This window comes from Hyaena hyaena, unplaced genomic scaffold, assembly GCF_003009895.1.
Source record: "Hyaena hyaena isolate Hyena2069 unplaced genomic scaffold, ASM300989v1 scaffold_98, whole genome shotgun sequence".
Classification (NCBI taxonomy): Eukaryota; Metazoa; Chordata; class Mammalia; order Carnivora; family Hyaenidae; genus Hyaena; species Hyaena hyaena.
The window spans coordinates 998,176-1,012,445 of record NW_024080730.1 but is presented as its reverse complement, the minus strand read 5'-3'; the positions used below and the strand labels follow the sequence as shown (position 1 = coordinate 1,012,445).

Genomic DNA, 14,270 nt, shown 5'->3' with positions numbered 1-14,270 from the left:
TTTTTAATGTTTTATTTATCTCTAGGGGAGGGAGAGAGAGAGAGAGAGAGAGAGAGAGACAGTGTGAGCAGGGGAGGGCCAGAGAGAGAGGGAGTCACAGACTAAAACAGGCTCCAGGCTCTGAACTGGCAGTCAGCACAGAGCCCGACGCGGGGCTCGAACCCACGAACCGCGAGATCATGACCTAAGTGAAAGTTGGACGCTTAACCGACTAAGCCACCCAGGCACCCCGGGAGGGGTGTTTCTAATCTGGGGGTAAAGAAACAGAACACAAAACCCAGAAACCTTAAGGGAACAGTCCTGGAGTTCTGATTATGTGAAACTTTTTAATGCCTTTACGGTAACAAACCACCAGAAATATGGGTAAAAGACTACAGATGAGAAAAACAACTCTGGTGCAAATATAACACAGAGTTATTGTCCATGCCAAATAAGCCACAGCTCTTGCAAATCAGTAAGAAAAAGATAAACAAACGGGCTAAGGACACGAGTGGGCAATTTCCAGAGAAATACAAATGGCCAAGAAGCCAGTCACGAGGATATGCAAATCAGAGTGTGTTATCATTTTTAATTTTCTTTAATGTTTATTTTTGAGAAGAGGGAGACAGAGTGTGAGCAGGGGAGGGGGAGAGGGAGACACAGAACCCGAAGCAGGTTCCAGGCTCCGAGCTGTCAGCACAGAGCCTGACAGGGGACCGAAACCCATGAACTGTGAGCTCATGACCTGAGCCGAAGTCGGATATGTAACTGACTGAGCCCCCCAGGCGCCCGTTATAATTTTTAAATAAACCGACTTAAGAAAAATGGAATCTGGTGATTGCCAACACTGGCAAGGGCCAGGAAAGCACATACTTTCACAGATGTCTGGTGAGTTATACAAACTTTACAAACTGAAGAGTGGGTATGCTCTTAAAAAAAAAAAAAAAAAAAAGCAAGTGAATATACTCTTGGACAAGGAACCTATCCTACAGAAATGCCTGCCTGCACACACACAGATTGGTGTGAACGAGGTGGTCACAGCGGTATGCCTTCTAATAATAATAAAGCCTGGAAAAATTTACGGCCCCTCCAGTGGACAAAAGCTATGAGTTAAGGCATATCCATACTATGAAATATTACTTAGCTTTTAAGCAAATGGGGCGCCTGGCTCAGTCGGTTAAGGATCCAACTTCAGCTCAGGTCATGATCTCATAGTTCGTGGGTCCGAGCCCCACTTTGGGCTCTGTGCTGACAGCTCAGAGCCTGGAGCCTGCTTCAGATTCTCCATCTCCCTCTGTCTCTGCCCCTCCTCCATGCATGCTCTGTCTCTCTGCTTCTCAAAAATAAATAAATGCTTTAAAAAAATTTTTTAAATCTGAAAGATACAAAATGCTGAAGATACATTAGCAAGTAAAAAAGGCTACAGCCACTGGCAGACGGTGAGTGGGTTTATGTATAAAATAGGAGTCCATGTTCAAAGCAACGTAATACATTTGCTACAATATGTGTTAAAGGTCTGGTCATCTCCAAGGAGAGAAATAAAACGGGAGATAAACAAGGATATTCATCTTCACGGCAACAAGTACCACAGTAAATATTTAAGCTGTTCCTATGTATTCGTGTGTCTCGCATTTAAATATCTGCACACATTGGCATCTCTCCTGTCCATGGGTCCCATCCCCTCGCTTTAATAAAATCATCTTTTCTGCAGCAATAAAAAGTAAATAAATAAAGATCCGTATATATTTGCGTAAGAGACTGGCTAACAGATACATGTGAGGATGCTCGATGGGATCAGCGTCGGGAAAATGCGAATCGAAACCACACCGCGGTAGGGTTCACGCCTGCCACGATGACTAGAACTGAACAGAAAACAAGAAAACAAAAAAACAAAACCCAAAGCAAACGAGTGTTGAGCAGGATGTGGAGAAACTGGAATCCCTGCGCGCCGCCGGGCTTGCAGAAGACGGTCCGGTGGAGCCTCACGAAAACTTGAACCCAGACCCACCGCACGGCGCGGGGGAAGCCGGGCCCCGGACAGACACCTGCAGAGACGCGTGCCAGCACGTGCACAGCCGCGGTGTCGCCGGCAGGTGAAGGGCAAGGCCAACGGGCCCGTGCAGACAGGGAATCTCACGCAGCACAGATGGGAACGGAGTCCTGTCACCCGCTACAGCCTGGGTGAACCCAAAACCACCACTCTAAGTGAAACAAGCCAGACACGAAGGGACAATCACCAGATGATCCCACGAAGACGAGGTGGGTACCACCGGCAGATCCACGGCCATGGGAAGGTGGACGAGAGGTTACTGGGGGCCGCGGGCCCCATGGGGTGTGACGGCCCCCCGGGGAACAGTTTCTGTTTTGGGTAACAGAAAATTCTGGAAATAGATGGTGGTGATGGCTGCACACCCTTGTAAGTGTAATTAATGCCACTGAATCATACACTTAAAAGTGCGGGGAAGAAACAGGCCAGGAGGGCAGAGCTGGGGGAGATTACACTCTAGACCTGAGGGTGCAGGGGCCCCTGAGGACCTTAGGGGGGCCACACAGTCCAGTGGAACGGGAGCAGGGAGCAGCGGGCCCAGAGAGCGCGGCACACACGGGACAAGGCCCTTCCTGCAGCACACCCCGCCCCCACCCACAAGGACCCCTGAAGGGAAAAAAATGGGAAGCTTCATGCTGGAAAACACCTCTGAGTTTAGGGCCAGCTGGTTTCATTTTACAAAAAAAGGAAACTGAGGTTCGTGGAAGGGAAGGGCCCAGTGTGTGGGCACCACTCTCACCGGCTCCCTCCAGGGAGACGAGCCTTCCCAGGCGCCCCTGAGACCCCCAAAAGGCTGAAAACCACTCTTGTCCCCGAGCAATCTCTGTGTCCCCCTAAGCACGAGAAAACGACATCAAGGCAAACTGAAAGCACTCAATAAATGTCCACTAAATACCAACCAAGAAGCAGATAAGAAAATACCCAGAAAGTACAGGACCCCCACCCCTGCAAAAGGGCTCAGACGTGACATCACCATGAAAACTTCCCAGGGGAAGAAAGACCTTGAGCAAGAAGGACACAGGACAGCGGACATGTGACTCTGGGCACAGATGGCATCTAGGGCCACAGGCTGCCGTCACCCCAGGGGGGGTGAGCACCCCAGGCAGGTGAGCCCTGGAGGCTTAAGTGTCCCCAGTTAACGGATGACATATGTGCACAGGGGCGCCGCACGGCTCAGGGGAGCGGGACACCCTCACTCACCAGGGGAGGGTCAGCAGCCAGCTTCAGGGCCACCAGGCGCCCCTCAGGGACAAGGGCTTGCCAAACCCAAGCCCCCAGCAGGTCCCACACTCCTGGCCCCCCACTGGGAAAGGTCTTTTCACCTTGACTTTGACCATGCCCTCGAGCACTTTGGAAAGGAAACCTGGGAGTCTAGGGCAGGACCTTTCTGTGTCCTTCCCAGGGAGGCCTGCCTCGGGGGAAGCGCCTGCTGGTCTCACTGAACCCCCCAAGCCCGATGCCCCAGCTCGCCTCTGCGGATGAGGAAACTGAGGTCAAGAGCTAGCAAACCACTCCCAGAGCTGAAGAGAAAGCTGAGACCAGCCTGGAGGAGGGAGCCGCGGGCCGGCTCTCGGCCAGACCTGCAGCTGCCTCAACAGGCCCACATTGGGACCAGATGGGCCACCACTTTCTGAGCAAACGTGTCAGCAGGTCCCTGTCACGGCCCCTGGCTACCAGCAGAGCGTCCCCGTTTGGGGAGCATGTCAAGTGACTGAGAAGTGGCATAAGCCACAAACAGTGTCCCTGGAAGTCCAACATCTACTGCCATGCTGTTAGGGCTTTGGCAATACTGAACGCGGCGGCTCAGCCCACCTCTCAGCGTCCCCCTCCCCTGGAGGCCACCACCGGGCCCTGGCTTGGCCCCAGCACCGGCCACCAGCTCTCACATCTCTCAACCAAGATGTGGCTCTAGGGACAAACCTGTTCACCCCCCGCCCGCCTCAATGCCGCCTGCGCTGTTGCACCCCCGACTGGGACACCAGGGCCCAGGGCCTGCAGCCCGTGCCTGCTGAGAGGTCCCCACGCAAGATCGATCCATCGATGGGTGAGTGGACAGGCAAAGTGCTGTCTATATGCTCTGTCTATACAGTGAATGTTGCTTCCCCCACCGAACACTGACACAGGCTCCCATACGGACGCACCCAGAAAACCTGACACATGCAGCCAGTCATCCGTGTCGTATGACGCCATGTATAGGAAATGTCCAGGACACGCAAGTCCACTGAGACAGAAAGCAGGCTGGGGACAGGCAGGGATGCGGAGTTACTGTTTAGCGGGTCTGGAGCTTTATTTTGGGGAGACGGCAATGTCTGTAACCAGACTGGGGTGGGGGTGACACAGGACAGTGAAGGCACCAGCAGGCCCTGAACTGTATACTTTAAAATGGGGCGCCTGGGGGGGCTCAGTCGATTGAGTGGCCGACTTCGGCTCAGGTCAAGATCTCACAGTCTATGAGTTTGAGCCCCACGTTGGGCTCTGTGCTGACAGCTCAGAGCCTGGAGCCTGGTTCAAATTCTGTGTTTTCCTCTCTCTCTCTCTCTCTGCCCCTACTCCACTCATGCTCTGTCTCTGTCTTCTCTCTCTCTCTCAAAAATATAAAAAATAAAACATTTTTTTAAAAAGGGTTAATCTTATATTACAGAATTTTCACCTCAATTTAAAAAAGAAAAAAAAAAATCAATTCATCACCTTTCACCGAGGACAGATCTGACTCCACACTGCATGTCCTATCTCCCTGACTAAATTCTTCCAGAAGCTTCCACTGCCTTCTGGATCACATCCAATCTTGGCCTCGTGATCTGGCCTCTTTGGGGGGAGGACACCACCTGGTCCTTGAGGGCAGGACTCTGGCACCGTGAGGAAGAGCCCCCTGGGCCCACCTCTCCCATGGCTGCCCCACCAGTTTCTGTGTGCCTGTCTACCCCTCGACACAGAGCACTCCAACGGCAAAGGCACACTTATCTGCCGTTCTATCCTCGCACTTCCCAGGGCACCAGGAGCCCAAGAGTAACAGCAACGGTAGTAAGAGCTGACATGGTGCCAGGCAGGCATTAACTCACTGGATTAGCGGTTGGAAGTATTATTATCCCATTTTACAGAAGAGAAAACTGAGGCACAGGAAGGCGGACTCAGGGGCTCAAGCTCCTCCACATGGCAACCACCAAGGCTGACGACAGTCCCTAAGTACTCAGGCTCTGTCCATGCTATCAATGGCCTCAAGAGACCTCACAGGTGTTGCAGCAATAAGTGAATCAGGACAGTGGACTAGATACCCACGGTCACAAAAAGAAAAAAAACGCAGACTGTGGAAATGCAGCCTGTTGACCTCCAGGCCAGAAGGTCAAGGCCACTATTACACAACAGGCAAGCAGTTCAGCCTCACACCGAGGCCGAGGACGGGGATGTCTGCTGAGCATTTCATACACGACACTGAATACTCCCAACCGCCTGGGGTGGGGTGGGGAGAACCAGGTGAAGACCCTGGACGCAGAGAAGCGAAGGAAGTCGTCCGAAGCCAAACTGGGGAGCATGTCCGCGCCGGCCGGTCAGACCCCAAAGCCCCCATGCTCAGCCTCTGGGAGCCCAAGCTTTGGGGGAGCTGTGGGGGGGCAGGAAGCCATGCTGAGGCCTCACCTGACTGCACCCCCACCCCCAGCAGTGTGCAAATTCTGCTAAATGCCTGAGTGGTGATACGGCGCAGCTGAAATTAAATGGGTTCCAAATGCGACAAGATCACCACAGCAAATGTGGGATCACATGGGTGGACTGGGTAAACTCTTGGATCTGAACGGGAGGGTGAAAAGCATGTGAGCCCCACTTTTGAAAAGCAGTGGCAGTGGGGGGGGGACACCCTCTCTCGGTGGACTCCACATAGCATTTAGTTACCTCGGCACCCACCTGCTGGGCCCTTCCAGTGCGCCAGGCAGTAGGCTTCTAGAGTAATCACCCTCCGGCAGGGGGGAGGGGACCTGGACAGGTGGTCCCGTAAGTGCTGTGGGCCAGAGGGGAGAGGCCTGGCCTGCGGAGCTGAGCCGGGGAAGGCCGTTCCCAGCACCGGGGCCACTAACACAAAGGCATTTCCGTGGGCTCACAGCTTCGAATTGCAACAGGAAGCAATCAGGAAAAATAATTAGGTACCAACTTACTGGCTCCCCTCCGGACCAACGCATAAATCTAACGCACAGAGCAGGGACATAACGTATCAAAAACGATCTAAACAGTGGTGCGGAAAGAGTGTCTCCTTCTCCTTCCATTTTAGGATCGGATTGCCACATTAGCCGGGGATCTCAAACCCTCGTGCTGACATGCTTCCTCATGTTAAAATGATCAACTCTATTTCTGCCTCATAACGCGACTGAACTCCACAGATGTGATTGCTTCTCCTTGGGGGCTCCGGCCACAAAACGCCAGGCATCGACTGCAGCAACGTCACCCCAAAAGGGACAGGAAATCCCAAGCTTGCAACGAAGTGAAAAGCATTGGAGCTGGAGAAACCCCACCTTTTAAACAAACACCCCCCCTCCCAAAAAAAAAAAAAAAAAAAAAAAAACAACCTTTTGCCTCCGTGATCCAGGCATTTCCGGAAAGAAAAGCGGCAACGTTGGTCTGAGCTGCCCAGATAATGTCATTGCTCTGTCGTCACCTTGTTTTGCTAGTATCAGACACGGCTGAGAAATGTAAACACGCTCCCGAGGGAGATACATTTGGGGTGAAACCACAGGCATTCTCTAGGCTTCCGCCAGGGAGGCAGGCCGGCGGGAGGAAACTGTCCCCTCTGTGCCCCCCAAACCTCAGGGAAGGGGCCGCAGCCCTGGGAATGTGACCACAAAGCCTGGCCGGGACACCTCCCTGCAATGTCCACACTGGAAATATTCAGAGAGACAGCTGTTTGCCTTAAAGAGGCCCAGACAAAGGGACCTGAGCCACCCGCTCCCACCCCACCCCCCAAAAAACTGCTCCCCGAGGCAACACAGCAGCCGGGGGCGTCCGGGGCTCCGGGGCCCCGTCCAAGTCGGCCAGCCACACTCCAGAAAAACAAAACACTCACGTCCGAAGAGAATGATTTAGGTAGCAAGAGATTTGCTTCAAAACCACATGGCAATCTCCGAATTAGAAGAACATGTGTAGCGTTTCACAACACTTAAGTTTCCCGAGCCCTCCTGACCTCAACTCCACCCCTTGGGACACACCGAAAGTGGGAGAGAAAGGTCCCCGGGCCCTCGCTCTCCCCAGGGTGCGCACCAGTGAGGCACCCGCGCGCTGCGACCACGTCACCCCGCGCGGCAGCCCCACGAGGCCACCCACCCCTGGCGTGGACGCCGGCCCGGTGCCACCGCGGGGGAGGGGGGGCGCAGCGGCCACACGGGTCCGCCGGGCACCACCTGGCAGGTGTCGGTCCGCTCGGAAACCGACAGCCTCGCAGACGGAACGCGGCGGCGCGACAGGCCAGGCCGCCCGGCGCAGGTCTGAGAACTTTCTGTGCAACTTCGATCAGCTCTCGGGGCCCGGAGGCCAGCCCGCGGCCATCGGAAACGGGCTCGCCGAGGAGTCCGCGGCGCAGGGCGGCCAGGCCCGTCTCCGGGCCGAGAGGCGCCGCCGGGCGCCGGCCCCGCGGCCCCGGGTCCGCACGGTCCCCACGCGGCCTCGCCCGGCCGGCTCCACGCGGCCGCACCGCCGAGCGCGCCCCGGGGCCGCGGGCAGGTGAGGACCCGCCCGCGCCGCACCTGGCGGGGTCGGCGCCGCCCGCGCGCCCCGCTCGCCGGCCCCGGGCTGGGGGGACGCCCCCCGCGGGACGGGGCCCGGCCTTCCCGGGAGGGGGCCCGGGCGGGCGAGACAAAGGGCCCGCGCGCGGCTCCCCCCCCCAACCCCGGGCAGCGGGGGGCGGCGGGCACCCGCGGCGCGCGCCCCAACTCGCCCCCAACTTGCAAAGTCGCTCCGGCGCGCCGCGCACTTGGCCGCCGGGCCATTGTCCCCGCGGCCCGCGCCCACCTACCCGCGGCGGGGGCCAGGCTGCAGCAGAGCGCGAGCAGCAGCAGCCGCGGCGGCGCCGCCTCCATGTTGTCCGGGGCCGGGCGGGCCCGCGCGCGCTCACTCGGGCTCCATGGCGCGGCGGCGGCGGCTCCTCGCGCGGCTCCCGGCGCCTGCCGCCTCCCCCCTCGGGCGCCGCGGACCAGGACGGCGGGGGAGGAGGGAGGAGGCGCGGGAGCGGAAGCCGCGCCGCGTCTCCGCCCCCCGCGCCGCCGCGCCCTCCCGCGGGCGCCCCCCGGAGCCGACCGGCGGCCCTCCTCGCGCCCCCGCCTCCCCTGGGGCTCCCCGGGGGGCGCGGGGTCGGCGTGGGCTCGACAGCCCGCGGGAGCGGGGGGGAGGGCTCCGGGCCCCCCCCATCGAGTCCCGGAAGCAGGTGTGTCACCTGTGGAGCCACCAGGACCCGGCCTTTACCGATGGGGAAACTAAGGCACGGGGGTGTGGGGGGGCGCGGGGGCAGGGTGTGGGAAGGGCACGCGGCGGGGCAGCCGGCAGCCCGGAGCCAGGTCCGTGCGCTTTCCCGCGACCGCAGCCTCCATGGCGGGGTCTGGCCCCAAGACACCTGTTCTCGCCCGGGAGGGCTGAGGAGGGAGCCCGCAAGCCAGAGACCGAGGTGGATGATGGACCGACGCGGGAGGCGCAGGGGCTGAGGGTGGGGGCGGGCTTGAGGTCACTGTGTTCGACCAGATACCCCCCCTCTACGTTAGTGGTGGTACACGAAGCAGTAGACAACGCTTTTCTTCCAAATACCTTCCGGCCCTTCTGGGAACACAGACCTCACCTTTGCTTCAGGAAGCGAGCAAGGAAGGGAGCCCCCCACCCATCGTCCCGGCTCTGTGCCCCCCCTCCCCCCCCCCGCATGCAGCTCAGCTCTGCACTCTGCGCCTGGGGGGGGGCGGGCCGAGAGGGGGCAGAGGTCTGGCTCTGGAGCTGCCGAGCCAAGTCCGGACTCCGCCTCTGCCGAGTCCTAGAACCAGGTGTGCCCTTGGGCAGGTGTAAATATAACTCCTCCAGGCAGTCCTTCCTCCCTTAGAAAATGGGCAGAGCAGCGCCCACCCCGCAGGTGCTGAGAGCCAGCTACAACCCACGCGAACCACCACATTCTCAAGGGTGTGCACGCTCTTCGCGTGTTTGTGACAACTTTACAAAGCTAGTGGTCAAGGCCGGGGGCTCCGTCCTGGGGCTTATGTCCTAGAGAGGGAGGCGAACAAAAACAAGAGACTGAGAAATTTAAAACGGAAAACCGAAAACACCTTTAACCGATGACGAGGCAAGGCCCTGAAAAACGGTGTTGGGCTGCAATGTCTGGGGACACTGTGACTTTGGGAGGGAGGGACCTTGAGGCTATAAGCCCGGAACAGGCAACCTGTAGGTAGGGCCCTTCGGGGGGAGACAGCGTCAGCAGTGAAGGCCCTGGGCAGGGGCCAGCCTGCGTGCGGGACTTGTAGAAGGGATCACAAAGACCAAGGCCACAGAAGCCGCGGGTGGGGGTGAAAAGGGTCCGATGCTGCTTTAGGAGAAGCCAGCTGGGGCCCGCGCATACCAGCCCTGGAAAAGGAGTCAAGAATTTATCACAGGAGCAGAGGGCATCTATGGGGGGCGGGGGGGCTAGGTAGCAAACACCCTGGCTGTTTCCTCCTGGAGGCCCCACGCACAGCACGTCGGGGCCTGGCTGCCTCTCCCGGGGCCAGGTGCTGACTCCCTCGTTATTCTAGCCCCTCCACTACCAACACGCCTCACACCCTGCCGTGACCCCCCCTTCAGCCTCATCTCACAGCAGCCAGAGTGAGCCTGTTGAAACAAGCCAGACCGCATTCCCTCCTCTGCTCAAGAACCTGTTGTGACTCCCATCTTGGAAAAGAAGCCAAAGGCCTTATGGCACCTAAGGGCCTGATCCGGCCGCATCTCTCCCTTTATCTCCAACCTCCTAATGCACTGTCCCTCCTCTCCCTCACTCTGCTCCACCCACAGTGGCCTCCTTGTCCTCGAATGCACCGGGCACACTCCTGCCTCAGGGCCTTTGCACTTGCCCTTGTCTCTGCTGGAACTCTTTCTCCCCAGTTGTCCACGTGATTTATTCCCTCACATCTTCAGTTCCTCAGCCAGGCCTTCCCTGACGCCCCCCCCCCCCGCCTTTGAAAACAGTAAACCACGTCCCTCACCACCGCCCATGCAAATACCTCCTGTTCCCCGTCTTTGCTTTACCTTTCTCCTTTGCTCTGACCAGCATCTGACATACTGTGGACTCACCTTTCTGCTCTCCATTAGCACGGTAGCTCCAGAGAACAGAGATTTTCATTTTTGGAAATGTTCCGTGTCTGTCCCCTGAGTCTAGACTAGGGCCCGGTACACCGTAGGTGCTCAATCAATGTTTGTTGGATGACAGAATGAAGTGAAAAGATCTGACCTATGATTATAAAAGGAGCACTCTGGCTGCGGAGTGGGGACAGGACCGTCGGGAGGGAAGAGGGGATGCGGGGGGATTGGTCAGCAGGTGGGTAACGTGGCAGCAGCCAGCAGAGATGGTGGCTTGGACTGACGAGCTGGGGGGAGGCTCGTGGAAGGCGAGAAGGAACTGGATTGGGCATGCTTTAGGAAAAGCTAATGGGACTTGCTGAGGGCTCCGGGGAGGAGGCCCCAGGGTGGCTTATGTGTCTGCTAAGGGGACACATTAAAGGCAGCTGTTGCAAGGAAAGGAAAATGAACCCAGTATCAGCAGAAAGACAGGCCTAGAAATTCTTTATTCTCAGGGAAGGAGGTAGAAATTCTCAGAGCAAGAGAATTCAGTCAACACAGAATTCAGTCTGAATACAATTCAGACCTGGGCCACGGAGGTCAAGGGCCGACAGGGGCCAGCTGGGTGCGCCCTGCACTTTCCCGGGCTGAGTCCTGAGATACCAGCGGGGGAGGACCCACCAGAGACCCTCCTTCCCAAGAAGGAAAGAACTGAGCCCCGGGTCTGAAGGCCTCGGAGCAAGATCCCGGGTTGCCTGCCTCCCGTCAGAACTTTGAGAAAAGTCGTTTGCGAAGAACCAATGAGAACTAATCACTATTTGATTCTGCAGAATTCCGACATCACAAGGGCAGTAATTTTTAGACTCCTCGCTCATGGAAGAAGCAACCGGAGAATGCGCTAAGCTCCTACTTCCCCCAGAAGTCTGCCTGTCACAGCTCATCACGCCACCGACCTTTTCTTAGGGCTCACGTTTGGAAGCGGTGGCTCTCAGTTCACCCTTCAGATGCAAGTTCCGTCCCGATGAGGTCACGGGGCTCGGCACCTGTCAGGTCTAATCGTTTCCGGGGACAGGGGCTCAATTGGGGTCCATTTAGGGCCCGTCAGAGGATGACATCTCAGGCCCGTGACACTTGCGGAAAAGTGCCTGTTTGGTCCCCAAGCTGGAACATGCTGACTCCGGAGAGAGTTATTCCGGGCACGGGAGCCTTCCCGCCCGGCAGGCCTGGCCACTGTGATCAGAGGTGTGCGCTGGATGCCCAGCTTTCCCCGGGCTCTCTGAGCCACAGGATCCTCCCAAGGGCTTCTGCGTAGGGGCGTGCAGTGGGGACGTCCACTGAGTCCCCCAGACTCTCTCTTGCCAGGCACAGGGCAGACGAGGGAAGGTGGCCACGGCTGCATGGGGTGGACCCACCCTGATCAGGGCACGGGGACGGGTATGTGGCACAGGCTCCATGTCGCCTCCCCCTCCCCTCCTCCCTCCTGAAGCTGTCACCAGCTGTCACTTTCTGTAGCCGTGAGCTCCAGCCCTCCTGGTGGTTTAGCAGCCATGTAACCTGTGTCCTTGGGGATCGTGTTTTTGACTCAGCCACGCCAGTGTCTGGTCCACCTGGTTTTCTTTGCACTGCAAATTAAGAAGTTGACATTTGGGGGCCCCTGGGTGGCTCAGTCATTAAGCATCTGACTTCGACTCAGGTCGTGATCTCACGGTTTGTGAGTCTGAGCCCCACTGCGGGTAAGAAAAAAAGCATGAGCCTTGCTTTGGGTGAGCACCATTTCTCTCTCTCTTTCTCTCTCTCTCTCTCTCTCTCTCTGCCTCTGCCCGTGGCTCACCTGCACTCTCTCTCTGTCAAAAAAATTAAAAAATAAAAGAAGAAGTTGACGTTCTGATTTCATTTGCCTTTTTAAGCACTTTAAAGACACCTGTAGTAGGGGCGCCTGGGTGGCTTAGTCGGTTAAGCGTCCGACTTTCGCTTAGGTCATGATCTCGTGGTTCGTGGGTTCGTGCCCCGCGTCGGGCTCTGTGCTGACTGCCAGCTCAGAGCCTGGAGCCTATTTCGGAGTCTGTGTCTCCCTCTCTCTCTGACCCTCCCCTGCTCACGCTGTCTCTCTCTCCTAGAAATAAATTTAAAAAAATTTAAAAAAATAAATAAATAAATAAAGACACCTGTAGTGGGTGAATGGGGACCCTGTGAATGTCAACTTACTTGGAAGAAAGGGTCTTTGCAGGTATTAAGTTAAGGGTCGTAAGAGGAGATCATTCTGGACCATCTGGGTGGATCCTGAATCCAGTGACAGTTGTCTGTAGACCAGAGAAACAGAGGGAGATTGGAGACAGAAGAAAAGGAGAAAGAGAAGATGGCGGCCGTATGAAGACAGAGGCAGAGAGGAGAGGGGCACAGCCACAAGCCAAGGAGAATCTGGGGCCCCCAGAAGGTGGAAGAGGCAGGAAGGATCCTCCCCCAGAGGCTTGGAAGGGAGCGCAGGCCCACACACACCTGGATGTCAAAATTCTGGCCTCCAGGCTGCGAGAGAATAAATTTCTGCCACTTTAAGACATCCAGTCTGTGGTTTGTTACAGCCGCCGCAGGCAATTAATACAGACCCTAATTTTCTCAAACCCATTTTACAGGGAAGGAAACTGAGGTCAGAGAGGTAAGGGCTTGCTCAGGGTATCGTCTTCCAACTGTCTTCATACCAAATGGCAAAGCGGAGGGATTGCAACAGAGATGGTATGCGTAAAATGTCTGCTATCTGGTCCTTTCTAAACACATTTCCCCCTCGTGCTCTGGGGAGTCAGATGGAAATGCCTGTTCTGGAAAATGTAAAGCAGGGTAAGGGGGCCAGGGGCGCGGAAGGCCCCACTAGGAAGGCAGCATCTGTGCGGACACCTGGGAGAAGGGAGGGTGGAGGTTTGCAGCCTGGGGGAGGCCAGCGCGGAGGCCCAGAGGCGCAGCGAGGGGCCAGAGGGGCCGAGCAGAGAGAAGCAAGGCGGGCCGGGTCTGCAGAGCCCGGAGGCCATCTCCTCCAGGTGACATGGGGGACCGGTGGGGGCCGGGAGCAGGGGCGACGTAGCATTCGATTTCCTTGTTACGGAAGCTCTGTTACTACGCGGGAATGGCCTCAGTGGCCGCAGAGGAACCGGCCGCCTGAGGGGTCACTGCAGGGTTCCAAGTTCAAGATGGTGGTGACTAGGATGGCAACAGTGAAGTGAGTGGTAGGGCTCTGGATCTTTCTGCGGGGAGGGAGAGATGGAGAGCAAGACCAAGGTGGAGAGCAGGAGTCAAGGGTGCCGCCAGAGTGTTTGGCCTGAGCGCCCGGGAGGCTGGGCTGCCCCTCGCGGAGACCGTGAGTGCTCATTCGCGGAGAATGAGAGGCAAGGGGCCCCAGGGCGTGGCGTCCCACCTTGAACGTGTCCAGCTCTTAGTCTTCCTGGGGGAGGGGTAGAGCGGTCAGGGTCTGGGATTCAGGGAGGAGGGCTGGGCTGGGCATAGAATGGTGGGAATCTTTAGGGTTGAGGCCACGATCCGAGGAGCATCCAAGCAGAAAGAAGTCTGAGTCTGCGCTCTGGCCCCGGGCTCAGAGGTGAGGGGGCCGGAGAGAGGGACTCCCAGAAGGCAGGGGAGAAAGTGAGTGGGGGCCACGGCCAGGCGTGGCTGCTGCCTGGACAAATGGCCTGGATGGAGACGTGTCCGCTGGACTCCACAGGTGGCCAGTCTTCCATGGCCTTGAGGAGCTATTTGGAAACGCCATGGCTCATGCACACGTGGGTTCAGCTGGGCGCCAGGCACACAAAGCGCACTTAGTCGAACACGTAGGACTCCACTCGTCCACACAGAAGGCACCTGCAGCAGTGCACCGGCTGGAAGCCTGTGCAGCTGGCACCCCTCTGGTCCCTCTCAGGTGCAGCGAGGCCCTCGGGTCACTTCCAGCCCCCAAAACAGCATCGGTTAGCAGCTGCCATTCCAGTCCTGGCTTAATGATCAA

At 57.4% G+C, this 14,270-nt stretch overlaps 1 protein-coding gene across 1 annotated transcript in view; it reads right to left on the bottom strand.

Annotated features, from left to right (window-relative positions):
- The window catches only part of LRP5 (LDL receptor related protein 5), a 103,308-nt gene extending 95,148 nt beyond the window's left edge, over positions 1-8,160 (bottom strand). Inside the window, exon 1 of the mRNA XM_039235430.1 lies at positions 8,019-8,160. Coding sequence (XP_039091361.1) covers positions 8,019-8,082 — 64 coding nt within the window. The 5' untranslated portion in view covers positions 8,083-8,160. The remainder of the gene's footprint in view (positions 1-8,018) is intronic.
- Positions 8,161-14,270: the final 6,110 nt, after the last annotated feature.